The 16,617-nt window shown below is 43.1% G+C and overlaps 1 protein-coding gene across 1 annotated transcript in view; it reads right to left on the bottom strand.

Moving 5' to 3' along the window:
* Positions 1-3,852: 3,852 nt before the first annotated feature.
* Positions 3,853-16,617, bottom strand: part of KLHL40 (kelch like family member 40) — a 35,536-nt gene continuing 22,771 nt past the window's right edge. The window contains exons 3-6 of the mRNA XM_077268018.1: positions 15,912-16,019; positions 15,040-15,225; positions 10,996-11,142; positions 3,853-4,458 (exon numbers count right to left, since the gene is read on the bottom strand). Of these exons, the coding sequence (XP_077124133.1) occupies positions 4,347-4,458; positions 10,996-11,142; positions 15,040-15,225; positions 15,912-16,019 (553 nt within the window). The 3' untranslated portion in view covers positions 3,853-4,346. The remainder of the gene's footprint in view (positions 4,459-10,995; positions 11,143-15,039; positions 15,226-15,911; positions 16,020-16,617) is intronic.

The following is a 16,617-nucleotide window of genomic DNA, read 5'->3' as shown; positions in this document are numbered from 1 at the left end:
AATGTGTTTGCATTTTGCAGTCAGAAATAAGTATTTGATCCCTCTGGCAAACAAGACTTAATACTTGGTGGTAAAACCCTTGTTGGCAAGCCCAGCAGTCAGAGGCTTTCTGTAGTTGATGATGAGGTTTGCGCACATGTCAGGAGGAATTTTGCTCCACTCCTCTTTGCAGATCATCTCTAAATCAATAAGATTTTGAGGCTGTCGCTTGGCAACTCGGAGCTTCAACTCCCTCCATAAGTTTTCTATGGGATTGAGGTCTGGAGACTGGCTAGGCCACTCCATGACCTTAGTGTGCTTCTTTTTGAGCCACTCCTTTGTTGCCTTGGCTGCATGTTTTGGGTCATTGTGTTGCTGGAAGACCCAGCCACGACCCATTTTTAATGTCCTGGCGGAGGGAAGGAGGCTGTCACTCAGGATTTTACGGTACATGGCTCCATCCATTCTCCCATTGATGCGGTGAAGTAATCCTGTGCCCTTAGAGGAGAAACACCCCCAAACCATAATGTTTCCACCTCCATGCTTGACAGTGGGGATGGTGTTCTTTGGGTTATAGGCAGCATTTCTCTTCCTCCAAACACGGCGAGTTGAGTTAATGCCAAAGAGCTAAATTTTTGCCTCATCTGACCACAGCACCTTCTCCCAATCACTCACAGAACCATCCAGGTGTTCACTGGTAAACTTCAGATGGGCCTGCACATGTGCCTTCTGGAGCAGGGGGACCTTGCGGGCACTGCAGGTTTTTAAACCTTTACGGTGTAAGGTGTTTCCAATGGTTTTCTTGGTGACTGTGGTCCCAGCTGCCTTGAGACCATTGACAAGTTCTCCCCTTGTAGTTTTAGGCTGATCTCTCACCTTCCTCATGATCAAGGAGACCCCACGAAGCGAGATTTTGCATGGTGCCCCAGATCGATGTCGATTGACAGTCATTTTGTATTAATGATTTTGTAGCCCATTCCAGCTTTGTGCAGGTCTATGATCTACCGTGTTTCCCCGAAAGTAGGACCCCCCCCGAAAGTAAGACAGGGTGGGGGTTACGGGGGGGTCCTTCAATGTAAGGCCTCCCCCGAATGTAAGGCAGGGTTGGGGGGCCGCTGTGAAATATAAGGCCCTTACCTTTGGGCCGCCGCTATCCCCCAAATCCTCTGCCAGGGGATTGAAAATTGCAGCGATGTCCGTTATTCCTGCGGTGTTCGGTGGGCGCGGCCATCTTGCTTTGGCCGCGCGTGCGCAGAAGCGGCGCTCTGCTGGCCGCGGCTTCAGGAAAATGGCCGCCGCGACAGCCATCTGCGCACGCGCGGATGCCCGCGGCCATTTTCCTGAAGCCGCGGCCAGCAGAGCGCCGCTTCTGCGCACGCGCGGCCAAAGCAAGATGGCCGCGCCCACCGAACACCGCAGGAATAACGGACATCGCTGCAATTTTCAATCCCCTGGCAGAGGATTTGGGACCTTGGACATGCGCACACCACTACGCCACCAACGGAAAACTACGCAAGATCTGGGGGAGGACACCACACGTTGGTAACGTATTTCTGCAGCTAATGTAAGACCTCCCCCGAAAGTAAGACAGGGTGGGACTTTTTGGGGTAAAATTAATGTAAGACAGGGTCTTACTTTCGGGGAAACACGGTATGTCCCTGACATCCTTATAAAGCTCTTTGGTCTTGCCCATGTTGTAGAGGATAGAGTCTGACTGATTAATTGAGTCTGTGGACAGGAGTCTTTTATATAGGTGACTATGTAAGACAGCTGTCTGTAATGCAGGTAATGAGTTGGCTAGGAGCGTCTAACTGGTTTGTAGGAGCCAGAACTCTTCATGGTTGGTAGGGGATCAAATACTTATTTCTCACTGCAACATGCAAATAAATTTATATAATTTATACAATGTGATTTTTTGGATTTTATTTTTGATATTCTATCTCTCAATGTTAAAATTAACCTACCCTTAAAATTATGGACTGTTCATGTCTTTGTCAGTGGGCAAACTTACAAAATCAGCGAGGGATCAAATACTTATTTCCCCACTGTAGCTGTTACCCCCTGGTTGGACGCTATCCCAGGACCCCACTGCTGCAATACTTGGGGAGGGGTTGCCATTCTTTAAAAGGTGGAGGTCTTACCCACAGGACCCCCCAACCTTTCTAAAATCTTTCAAGCATCTGTATGTAGGTAAATTGGGTTCTAAAGGATTAGTAGTATCAAGTAGGACTGTGACCCCTTTATTCTGGAGATCAGTGGGGTCCGAATGCCATATGTTCTTGTTTTCATCCTATTATTTGGGTAAATTATTATTACTTCCCGTGACGGCGCCTGGTCAAAATGAATCAAAGAGGAAACCGTTCTTTATTTTTGTCCCCCATGAAGCCGGGTGGGGGGCTGGTAATTCTCGGAGAGCTCTGATGTCTATTGCACTATTGTATTTGTCAGATGAAAATAATATATTTTTTTCACATTGAGTATTGATGCCGTGTTGGCGAGACTCCACGTCCGGAAAGCTGTGTCTCCCTTCTTCTGTTTCTGCCTTTTGCTACCATGAAGAAGTTCTGTTCGTTGTTTTGTTTTTTGACTTTTTATTCATTTTTTATTAGGTTTTTTTTTGTCCTTTCATGAAAAAAATTAAGGTTTAACTAAAGAAAATAATAATGGGAACAGCCGCCATAGTTTTCATCCTGGACACAGCGGAGATCTGTCCTGTATCCTATAGGACTAAAGGGCAGTTGCGATAGTATACACGCCCCAGGTCATCCTATGCTATGCAGCTTCATCATGCCTTGCCCAATGCAGTCTGGGTGGGTGCAAAATGTTTTCACAGCATCGTGACTTATGGACAAGAGGACATCAAGCAAAATTCCCAGCCGATGAGCTTTATGTGGCGGTCCAGGGCGTAAGTTTGGGAGGAGCCCGTTATGGGGTCACGTTTTAGCTTTCAACTTCCTCCAAATAAACTCTAAATCTGGGGGAAAAGAGACATTTTGTCAATATTTCCCCCCTTGCAGAACGTTTTTTTTTTCTTTATTTTTGCCCTCATTTTATCGTTCACTGTGTTATCGGACATTACGGCTTTGTTTTCTCGTGCAAATATGTGGACGGACATTTAGAAGAGGTAGTAGATCCGCGACGTAGCTGTAGAAAGTGTTAGTGGTATCGACTCTATGTCCAGAGCACAAACTTCTGCCGACGACCAGTGTGGGGAATCGGAACCTTATTGCCAATCTGAAAAAGTAAAAAAAAAACAAATGTCCTCTCCTTTTTAAGTAGCTATAAAAGTTCTTTGACAAAATAAAAAAAAAAATACATTTGAAATTTTGTTGCAAGTTACTTTTTTTATTGACAGTCCTTTATGTCATTACTAGATGCGGACACTTATGTTGTGGCAATTTATTTGAGCTACAAATTATTTGTGCAGTTTGGTTTAATTAAAAATGTATTACACCATTTGCCCTGGCTGTTGCTGGCTGAAGAGTGAGTAAACTGAGCGGCCATTAGTGAGCTCCTTCTGAGATTCAGTAGATTTATGACCACTTCAAGGTCAACTCAGAGGAAAAAAGTTAATGGATTCTTGGTTAACTCATTCTACAGCCAGCAAAGTGCAGCCAAACAAAGGAGCAAAGGGTGCAACATTTCTAATAAAACCCAACTGCAAGAATAGCTTTTTTTTTTCTCAAAATACATGATTTTAAAGGGGTTATTTCCACCAACTGTAAAATCATCCCCTGATTCACCCTGAGCCTTTTATATGTGTCTGGCTTAGACGTACTTAATCACAACAAAAGTGATTATTAGAAGATCGTGTAGTTATCACTGTCCCGTCTGAGGAAAGAAAAGATTCTCCTTCAGTTTATGACAACAGTAGAAATATAAATATTAGCATTTTTATTAGAATTTTTTTTTTCTTGCAGAAAATGTTCAAATTTTAAATTCAAATTTATCAAAATTCCCCCGATAAAACAACAGGTGTTAGAAAAGCGCACAAGGATTTTAGTGAAAATGTTTCTTATAATTAACACAAAATGAGGAAGTCACGATCCGTCTTCAGGTTCCGTCTTCAGGTTCCGTCTGGATGACCTAGAACCTTCGGCACTCGGGATCTTTGCTTTTTCAGGCAGTGACTGGGGCAGGAGGGAGAAGCCGCGGTCACTAATGTTCTCGCCGTCTTTCTGCAGATCATTGAGCACAATCTGGAAACGGGCAAACTGTAGAATAAGAAAGGAGATGGATATTTCTGTCCCTTTTATGTCCCCTGTTCCTCTTCACTTTCATTTCTCTGCCTCATTATCTCTTCCATCACTTCTGTGTACAAGACGTCATACAGGACATTACGTCTGACCCTCCGGCCCTGTGCGGATTCACATCTTTGTCAGACGAAGTGTATTGAGACGAACAGGCAGGAATGTCGCTCCGGAGGCATAACGGATCTCCCTGAGGATTCCTTCCCATTTCTTCTCATCCTCATTGTATCTAACAAAAAATCAGAAAATGCTCAGGTTATACCAGGTGTACATATATAATTATATACAGGAGATGCCCAGGTGTACATATATAATTATATACAGGAGATGCCCAGGTTATACCGGCTGTACATATATAATTATATACAGGAGATGCCCTGGTTATACCGGCTGTACATGTATAATTATATACAGGAGGTGCCCAGGTGTACATATATAATTATATACAGGAGATGCCCAGGTTATACCGGCTGTACATATATAATTATATACAGGAGATGCCCTGGTTATACCGGCTGTACATGTATAATTATATACAGGAGGTGCCCAGGTTATACCGGCTGTACATATAAAATTATAGACAGGAGATGCCCAGGTTATACCAGCTGTACATATATAATTATATACAGGAGATGCCCAGGTTATACCGGCTGTACATATATAATTATATACAGGAGATGCCCAGGCTATACCAGCTGTACATATATAATTATATACATGATATACCCAGGTTATACCAGCTGTACATATATAATTATATACAGGAGATGCCCAGGTTATACCGGCTGTACATATATAATTATATACAGGAGATGCCCAGGTTATACCGGCTGTACATGTATAATTATATACAGGAGATGCCCAGGTTATACCGGCTGTACATATATAATTATATACAGGAGATGCCCAGGTGTACATATATAATTATATACAGGAGATGCCCAGGTTATACCGGCTGTACATATATAATTATATACAGGAGATGCCCTGGTTATACCGGCTGTACATGTATAATTATATACAGGAGGTGCCCAGGTTATACCGGCTGTACATATAAAATTATAGACAGGAGATGCCCAGGTTATACCAGCTGTACATATATAATTATATACAGGAGATGCCCAGGTTATACCGGCTGTACATATATAATTATATACAGGAGATGCCCAGGCTATACCAGCTGTACATATATAATTATATACATGATATACCCAGGTTATACCAGCTGTACATATATAATTATATACAGGAGATGCCCAGGTTATACCGGCTGTACATATATAATTATATACAGGAGATGCCCAGGTTATACCGGCTGTACATGTATAATTATATACAGGAGATGCCCAGGTTATACCGGCTGTACATATATAATTATATACAGGAGATGCCCAGGTTATACCAGCTGTACATATAAAATTATAGACAGGAGATGCCCAGGTTATACCAGCTGTACATATATAATTATATACAGGAGATGCCCAGGTTATACCGGCTGTACATATATAATTATATACAGGAGATGCCCAGGTTATACCGGCTGTACATGTATAATTATATACAGGAGGTGCCCAGGTTATACCGGCTGTACATATAAAATTATAGACAGGAGATGCCCAGGTTATACCAGCTGTACATATATAATTATATACAGGAGATGCCCAGGTTATACCGGCTGTACATATATAATTATATACAGGAGATGCCCAGGTTATACCGGCTGTACATGTATAATTATATACAGGAGATGCCCAGGTTATACCGGCTGTACATGTATAATTATATACAGGAGATGCCCAGGTTATACCGGCTGTACATGTATAATTATATACAGGAGATGCCCAGGTTATACCGGCTGTACATATATAATTATATACAGGAGATGCCCAGGTTATACCGGCTGTACATATATAATTATATACAGGAGATGCCCAGGATATACCAGCTGTACATATATAATTATATAGAAGAGATACCCAGGTTATACCAGCTGTACATGTATAATTATATACAGGAGATACCAGGGTAATACCAGCTGTACATATATAATTATACACAGGAGATACCCAGGTTATACCGGCTGTACATATATAATTTTATACAGGAGGTGCCCAGGTTATACCGGCTGTACATATATAATTCTATACAGGAGATGCCCAGGTTATAGCAGCTGTACATGTATAATTATATACAGGAGATGCCCAGGTTATACCGGCTGTACATATATAATTTTATACAGGAGGTGCCCAGGTTATACCGGCTGTACATATATAATTCTATACAGGAGATGCCCAGGTTATAGCAGCTGTACATGTATAATTATATACAGGAGATGCCCAGGTTATACCAGCTGTACATATATAATTCTATACAGGAGATGCCCAGGTTATACCGGCTGTACATATATAATTATATACAGGAGATGCCCAGGTTATACCGGCTGTGCATATATAATTATATACAGGAGGTACCCAGGTTATACCAGCTGTACATATATAATAATATACAGGAGATGCCCAGGTTATACCGGCTGTGCATATATAATTATATACAGGAGATACCCAGGTTATACCGGCTGTACATATATAATAATATACAGGAGATGCCCAGGTTATACCGGCTGTGCATATATAATTATATACAGGAGATGCCCAGGTTATACCGGCTGTACATATATAATTATATACAGGAGATACCCAGGTTATACCGGCTGTACATATATAATTCTATACAGGAGATGCCCAGGTTATACCGGCTGTACATATATAATTATATACAGGAGATGCCCAGGTTATACCGGCTGTACATATATAATTATATACAGGAGATGCCCAGGTTATACCGGCTGTACATATATAATTATATACAGGAGATACCCAGGTTATACCGGCTGTACATATATAATTCTATACAGGAGATGCCCAGGTTATACCGGCTGTACATATATAATTATATACAGGAGGTGCCCAGGTTATACCGGCTGTACATATATAATAATATACAGGAGATGCCCAGGTTATACCGGCTGTACATATATAATTTTATACAGGAGGTGCCCAGGTTATACCGGCTGTACATATATAATTCTATACAGGAGATGCCCAGGTTATAGCAGCTGTACATGTATAATTATGTACAGGAGATGCCCAGGTTATACCGGCTGTACATATATAATTATGTACAGGAGATGCCCAGGTTATAGCAGCTGTACATGTATAATTATGTACAGGAGATGCCCAGGTTATACCGGCTGTACATATATAATTATGTACAGGAGATGCCCAGGTTATACCAGCTGTACATATATAATTATATACAGGAGATGCCCAGGTTATACCGGCTGTACATATATAATTATATACAGGAGATGCCCAGGTTATACCGGCTGTACATATATAATTATATACAGGAGATACCCAGGTTATACCAGCTGTACATATATAATAATATACAGGAGATGCCCAGGATATAGCAGCCTTACATATATAATAATATACAGGAGATGCCCAGGTTATAGCAGCCTTACATATATAATAATATACAGGAGATGCCCAGGTTATAGCAGCCTTACATATATAATTATATACAGGAGATACCCAGGTTATACCAGCTGTACATATATAATTATATACAGGAGATGCCCAGGTTATACCGGCTGCACATATATAATTATGAAAAACACCAAAAAGGAAAAATTCAAGAAAATACACCAAAAACAGGCAGAGATGCTTACCTGTCTGAACAGGCCTCAATACAAATGCACAAGCAGGGTGCAGCGGACCCAAATAAAATAGCAGATGCACAGGTGCAATACCTAGTGAAACAGCCAGCCTTCAATCAGGGATTGGCCGTGTGGTACACCAATGCACTAAGATACATACTCTGTATGTGGCGTGTTCACACAAGGAATGCAGGCATCTGGCTCCAGCCTATTAATGACGCCCTATGGCGGGCTGCCCAGTGCTACAATGCATCCTGCGTGAACAGAGGCCACAGTGTACAGAACAATTTGGGCCCAACTGCACCCTGCAAAAAATATACGTGCAAAACAAAACATATAAATATATGTAAGGTATTAGTTGATATTCTGGCCATAATATGCAAGCCGGCAACCCGCGCCAAGGGTCCTTACGATTTGCCAGTCCTACTCTAACATGAAAAACACCAAAAAGGAAAAATTCAAGAAAATACACCAAAAACAGGTAGAGATGTTTACCTGTCTAAATGGGCCTCAATACAAATGCACAAGCAGGGTGCAGCGGACCCAAATAAAATAGCAAATGCACAGGTGCAATACAGGTGCATATAGAATTATATAGAGGAGATGCCCAGGTTATACCGGCTGTACATATAATTATATACAGAGGACACCCAGGTTATACCTGCTGTACCTATATAATTTTATATCCTCCATCCCATAGTCCCGTGCCCATATACCCATCGTACACATTCTCCATCCCATGCCCATATACCCATCATACATATCCGCCATCCCATAGTCCCGTGCCCATATACCCATCACACATCCTCCATCCCATAGTCCCATGCCCATATACCCATCATACATATCCGCCATCCCATAGTCCTGTGCCCATATACCCATCATACACATCCTCCATCCCATAGTCCTGTGCCCATATACCCATCATACATATCCTCCATCCCATAGTCCCGTGCCTATATACCAATCACACATCCTCCATCCCATAGTCCCGTGCCCATATACCCATCATACATATCCTCCATCCCATAGTCCCGTGCCCATATACCCATCATACATATCCACCATCCCATAGTCCCGTGCCCATATACCCATCATACATATCCTCCATCCCATAGTCCCGTGCCCATATACCCATCATACATATCCTCCATCCCATAGTCCCGTGCCCATATACCCATCATACATATCCTCCATCCCATAGTCCCGTGCCTATATACCAATCACACATCCTCCATCCCATAGTCCCGTGCCCATATACCCATCACACATCCTCCATCCCATAGTCCCATGCCCATATACCCATCATACATATCCGCCATCCCATAGTCCCGTGCCCATATACCAATCACACATCCTCCATCCCATAGTCCTGTGCCCATATACCCATCATACACATCCTCCATCCCATAGTCCTGTGCCCATATACCCATCATACATATCCTCCATCCCATAGTCCCATGCTCATATATCTATCACACATCCTCCATCCCATAGTCCCGTGCCCATATACCCATCATACATATCCTCCATCCCATAGTCCCGTGCCTATATACCAATCACACATCCTCCATCCCATAGTCCCGTGCCCATATACCCATCATACATATCCTCCATCCCATAGTCCCGTGCCCATATACCCATCATACATGTATATATAATTATAAACAGGAGATGCCCATGTTATACCAGCTGTACATATATAATTATATACAGGAGATGCCCAGGTTATACCAGCTGTACATATATAATTATATACAGGAGATGCCCAGGTTATACCGGCTGTACATATATAATTATATACAGGAGATGCACAGGTTATACCGGCTGTACATATATAATTATACACAGGTGACGCCCAGGTTAGGTTATACCAGCTGTACATATATAATTATATACAGGAGATGTCCAGGTTATACCGGCTGTACATATATAATTATATACAGGAGATGCCCAGGTTATACCGGCTGTACATATATAATTATATACAGGAGATGCACAGGTTATACCGGCTGTACATATATAATTATATACAGGAGATGCCCAGGTTATACCAGCTGTACATATAAAATGATATACAGGAGATGCCCAGGTTATACCGGCTGTACATGTATAATTATATACAGGAGATGTCCAGGTTATACCAGCTGTACATGTATAATTATACACAGGTGACGCCCAGGTTAGGTTATACCAGCTGTACATATATAATTATATACAGGAGATGTCCAGGTTATACCGGCTGTACATATATAATTATATACAGGAGATGCCCAGGTTATACCAGCTGTACATATATAATTATATACAGGAGATGCCCAGGTTATACCAGCTGTACATATAAAATGATATACAGGAGATGCCCAGGTTATACCGGCTGTACATGTATAATTATATACAGGAGATGTCCAGGTTATACCAGCTGTACATGTATAATTATACACAGGTGACGCCCAGGTTAGGTTATACCAGCTGTACATATATAATTATATACAGACGATGCCCAGGTTATATCAGCTGTGCATATATAATTATATACAGGAGATGCCCAGGTTATACCAGCTATACATATATAATTATATACAGGAGATGCCCAGGTTATACCAGCTGTACGTATATAATTATATATAGGAGATGCCCAGGTTATACAAGCTACACATATATAATTATATACAGGAGATGCCCAGGTTATACCAGCTGTACATATATCATTATATACACAAGATGCCCAGGTTATACCAGCTGTACATATATAATTATATACAGGAGATGCCCAGGTTATACCAGCTATACATATATAATTATATACAGGAGATGCCCAGGTTATACCGGCTGTACATATATAATTACTTACAGGAGATACCCAGGTTATACCAGCTGTACATATATAATTATATACAGGAGATGCCCAGGTTACACCGGCTGTACATATATAATTATATACAGGAGATACCCAGGTTATACCAGCTGTACATATATAATTATATACAGGAGATACCCAGGTTATACCGGCTGTTAGAGGCAGGTTATTTTTCACATTCTCACCTCCAGATATCGTTCAGTTCTGTCGGGACGAGTTCTCCACTTTCATTCTCCACTGTGGCGAATCCTCCTATGGCGAACAGCGTCCCGTCCATGCTGACCAGGCTGAGCGAGCTGCGCTCCTGCGAGAACTCGGTGAAATCTTCCCATCTGGAACATAAGAAATTATTTAGATTGAACGAAATCATAGAAATTTACAGGGAAACTTAGTGACAGATAAGTGAACACAGTGATCGTTGTCCCACCAAAACCAAAACTCACATGTGTCCACCCTGACTGCCGAAAACCTCTCACTGTCGTAGACCCAAGGGACGCTGAAGATATTACCTGACTGCCTAAGACCAGAAGGGATGCTGGTCCGAACATGTCACATTCCAAACATAACAGGTGCTGAGCCTAACACCTCATTGCCCTAGATCACCAGGGATGTGTACGTGTATACCTTAGTCCCCTAGACCACCAGGGATGTGTATATTTATACCTTAGTCCCCTAGACCACCAGGGATGTGTATATTTATAACTTAGTCCCCCAGACCCCCAGTGATGCTTATATTTATACCTTAGTCCCCCAGACCCCCAGGGATGCTTATATTTATAACTTAGTCCCCTAGACCCCCAGTGATGCTTATATTTATAACTTAGTCCCCCAGACCCCCAGTGATGCTTATATTTATACCTTAGTCCCCCAGACCCCCAGTGATGCTTATATTTATAGCTTAGTCCCCCAGACCCCCAGTGATGCTTATATTTATACCTTAGTCCCCCAGACCCCCAGTGATGCTTATATTTATAGCTTAGTCCCCCAGACCCCCAGTGATGCTTATATTTATACCTTAGTCCCCCAGACCCCCAGTGATGCTTATATTTATAACTTAGTCCCCCAGACCCCAGTGATGCTTATATTTATACCTTAGTCCCCCAGACCCCCAGTGATGCTTATATTTATACCTTAGTCCCCCAGACCCCCAGTGATGCTTATATTTATACCTTAGTCCCCCAGACCCCCAGTGATGCTTATATTTATAACTTAGTCCCCCAGACCCCAGTGATGCTTATATTTACAACTTAGTCCCCTAGACCCCCAGTGATGCTTATATTTATACCTTAGTCCCCCAGACCCCCAGTGATGCTTATATTTATACCTTAGTCCCCCAGACCCCCAGTGATGCTTATATTTATAACTTAGTCCCCCAGACCCCAGTGATGCTTATATTTATACCTTAGTCCCCTAGACCCCAGTGATGCTTATATTTATAACTTAGTCCCCTAGACCCCCAGTGATGCTTATATTTATAACTTAGTCCCCCAGACCCCCAGTGATGCTTATATTTATACCTTAGTCCCCCAGACCCCCAGTGATGCTTATATTTATACCTTAGTCCCCCAGACCCCAGTGATGCTTATATTTATACCTTAGTCCCCCAGACCCCCAGTGATGCTTATATTTATAACTTAGTCCCCCAGACCCCCAGTGATGCTTATATTTATAACTTAGTCCCCCAGACCCCAGTGATGCTTATATTTATAACTTAGTCCCCCAGACCCCCAGTGATGCTTATATTTATAACTTAGTCCCCCAGACCCCCAGTGATGCTTATATTTATAACTTAGTCCCCCAGACCCCCAGTGATGCTTATATTTATAATTTAGTCCCCCAGACCCCCAGTGATGCTTATATTTATAACTTAGTCCCCCAGACCCCCAGTGATGCTTATATTTATAACTTAGTCCCCCAGACCCCAGTGATGCTTATATTTATAACTTAGTCCCCCAGACCCCCAGTGATGCTTATATTTATACCTTAGTCCCCCAGACCCCCAGTGATGCTTATATTTATAACTTAGTACCCCAGACCCCCAGTGATGCTTATATTTACAACTTAGTCCCCCAGACCCCCAGTGATGCTTATATTTATAACTTAGTCCCCCAGACCCCCAGTGATGCTTATATTTACAACTTAGTCCCCCAGACCCCCAGTGATGCTTATATTTACAACTTAGTCCCCCAGACCCCCAGTGATGCTTATATTTATAACTTAGTCCCCCAGACCCCCAGTGATGCTTATATTTATAACTTAGTCCCCCAGACCCCAGTGATGCTTATATTTATAACTTAGTCCCCTAGACCCCCAGTGATGCTTATATTTATAACTTAGTCCCCCAGACCCCCAGTGATGCTTATATTTATAACTTAGTCCCCTAGACCCCAGTGATGCTTATATTTATACCTTAGTCCCCCAGACCCCCAGTGATGCTTATATTTATAACTTAGTCCCCTAGACCCCCAGTGATGCTTATATTTATAACTTAGTCCCCCAGACCCCCAGTGATGCTTATATTTATAACTTAGTCCCCCAGACCCCCAGTGATGCTTATATTTATACCTTAGTCCCCTAGACCCCCAGTGATGCTTATATTTATACCTTAGTCCCCCAGACCCCCAGTGATGCTTATATTTATACCTTAGTCCCCCAGTGATGCTTATATTTATACCTTAGTCCCCTAGACCCCCAGTGATGCTTATATTTATAACTTAGTCCCCCAGACCCCCAGTGATGCTTATATTTATACCTTAGTCCCCTAGACCCCCAGTGATGCTTATATTTATAACTTAGTCCCCCAGACCCCCAGTGATGCTTATATTTATACCTTAGTCCCCTAGACCCCCAGTGATGCTTATATTTATAACTTAGTCCCCCAGACCCCCAGTGATGCTTATATTTATACCTTAGTCCCCTAGACCCCCAGTGATGCTTATATTTATAACTTAGTCCCCCAGACCCCCAGTGATGCTTATATTTATACCTTAGTCCCCCAGACCCCCAGTGATGCTTATATTTATACCTTAGTCCCCCAGACCCCCAGTGATGCTTATATTTATACCTTAGTCCCCCAGACCCCCAGTGATGCTTATATTTATACCTTAGTCCCCCAGACCCCCAGTGATGCTTATATTTATACTTTAGTCCCCCAGACCACCAGGGATGCTTATATTTATACCTTAGTCCCCTAGACCACCAGTGATGCTTATATTTATAACTTAGTCCCCTAGACCCCCAGTGATGCTTATATTTATAACTTAGTCCCCCAGACCCCCAGTGATGCTTATATTTATACCTTAGTCCCCCAGACCCCCAGTGATGCTTATATTTATAACTTAGTCCCCCAGACCCCCAGTGATGCTTATATTTATAACTTAGTCCCCCAGACCCCCAGTGATGCTTATATTTATAACTTAGTCCCCTAGACCCCCAGTGATGCTTATATTTATACCTTAGTCCCCCAGACCCCCAGTGATGCTTATATTTATAACTTAGTCCCCCAGACCCCCAGTGATGCTTATATTTATAACTTAGTCCCCCAGACCCCCAGTGATGCTTATATTTATAACTTAGTCCCCCAGACCCCCAGTGATGCTTATATTTATACCTTAGTCCCCCAGACCCCCAGTGATGCTTATATTTATAACTTAGTCCCCCAGACCCCCAGTGATGCTTATATTTATAACTTAGTCCCCCAGACCCCCAGTGATGCTTATATTTATAACTTAGTCCCCTAGACCCCCAGTGATGCTTATATTTATACCTTAGTCCCCCAGACCCCCAGTGATGCTTATATTTATACCTTAGTCCCCTAGACCCCCAGTGATGCTTATATTTATACCTTAGTCCCCCAGACCCCCAGTGATGCTTATATTTATACCTTAGTCCCCCAGACCCCCAGTGATGCTTATATTTATACCTTAGTCCCCCAGACCCCCAGTGATGTTTATATTTATAACTTAGTCCCCCAGACCCCCAGTGATGCTTATATTTATACCTTAGTCCCCCAGACCACCAGGGATGCTTATATTTATAACTTAGTCCCCTAGACCACCATGGATGCTCACCTTTATATCTTAGTCTCCCGTAGACCATGAGGGATGCTTACATTCATACACTAGTCCCCTGGACCACCGGGGATGCTTCAGTTAACCCTTCAGTGCCCACCCACTCCAGAGCTGCTGGGATTATCCCCTTTCCTGAATGCTACCCCCACACTGACTCACTTATTGGCTCTGATATCATAGACTTCCATGGTGTTGGTCAGGCCGGTGTCAGTGACGCCTGCAGCGATGTAGATTTTTCCGTTATGAAGCGCAGCCCCAAACAACGACCGCGCCGTCTTCATCGGGGCCAGATCCTTCCACTCAAACTTCTTGGGGTTGTAAACACACAATCGATTCAGACATTTTCTACACGGAGAAATGGAAATAAAAATGTCACAAAAACATTAAAGACAATTCTAACATATTAAGAAAAATAAAACATGCCTGTATCGGTTGGACTTGTTCATTTCCCTATGACAACTCTTCTGGCTCCTGTGCTCTGACTGCCGGCTCATTTCTTCTAGTTCACGTAAAACAAGATAGAAAATACGTCGACTGTTCGGGATCATTTCAGGATGGTCAATGAACCTCCTAAGGCCATTGACAGGAAGTGTTGTCATGGGGAGAAGCTTGTAACTAAATTAGATTCATCATAAATAGAGACAATCCTCTTCCAGAAATGTCTGTAAGCGCAGATTGTGGGTCTGGTCACAGCCTGCGGGGTGGGGGGCTGCGCTATGTCCAGATCTCTCCCGCAGCCTGTCCCCCTCGCAGCAGACAGGCTCAGTGCAGTCAGAGGGAGAGAACCTGCAGCTGCATCCCCCCCCTGCACCATTATTCTCTGTGTTTCCCCAGATCAGAGGACACGACTTTTCTCCTCTCTGATCTACAACATCACGTCCCTCCGCAGCGCCAGACTCCAATGAGTCGTCTCATCAGCAGAAGTCGGGGCTTCACTAATGGGGGCTTCACTAATGGGGGCTTCACTAATGGGGGCTTCACTAATGGGGGCTTCACTACGGATACAAATGTGGACAACATGTGGTACTCACTTGTCGGCGTCCTTTCCCCCGATTACATAGACAAGGTTTTCATGTGAAATCACAGCGTGGCCGTACACCTGGTAAGGTAAAGGGTCCGACTCGCCCCATTTAAAGGACCTGAAAACGAGGAAAGCGAAAATGATCATAAAGTTTCACCACCGGAAACAAACCGTAAATGCTCCTTTAATTGCTGCTTTACTTTGCCGGGTCTTCAGCTGGGGGGCTGCATATGGCTGCCGCCACTGTCCACCTCCCGGCTCAGCCCACAACATAGGGCCCGAGGGCCGCCGAGGGATGCTGTGCTGCCCGCGGAGCTGTCCGGGATGCGCCGGCTCCTTCTTCCTATATTCAAATGTATTTGCGTCTTTCAGACACTGCGAGGCTGTGCATGTTATTCTAGATAAGGGGTCGGGGTGGAGGGGGTTGTGTTACTATAAGGGCACATAATGTGACAATTTGGGGCATTATGGAGGCAATTAGAGGGGATTGTGAAAGAGGTCAAAGTATAACGAGGGACTGTGGGATAGCGGGACTTGAAAGGAGGCAGTTTGGGGGATATGGAAAGGAACAGTATGTGTAGGGGCTATTATGTGGGGGAGATATTATACAGAGGTGCTGTGTGGGGGGATATTTTGGAGAATGACTCTTATAAAATATTATATAATTGGGCAGAGTGGGGAGATATTTTGGAAAAGGACTATGTGAGGGTGGTATT

Source organism: Ranitomeya variabilis, chromosome 6 (genome assembly GCF_051348905.1).
Source record: "Ranitomeya variabilis isolate aRanVar5 chromosome 6, aRanVar5.hap1, whole genome shotgun sequence".
Taxonomy (NCBI): Eukaryota; Metazoa; Chordata; class Amphibia; order Anura; family Dendrobatidae; genus Ranitomeya; species Ranitomeya variabilis.
Note: the sequence above shows the minus strand (reverse complement) of the source record. Positions and strands in the feature narration are given on the sequence as shown.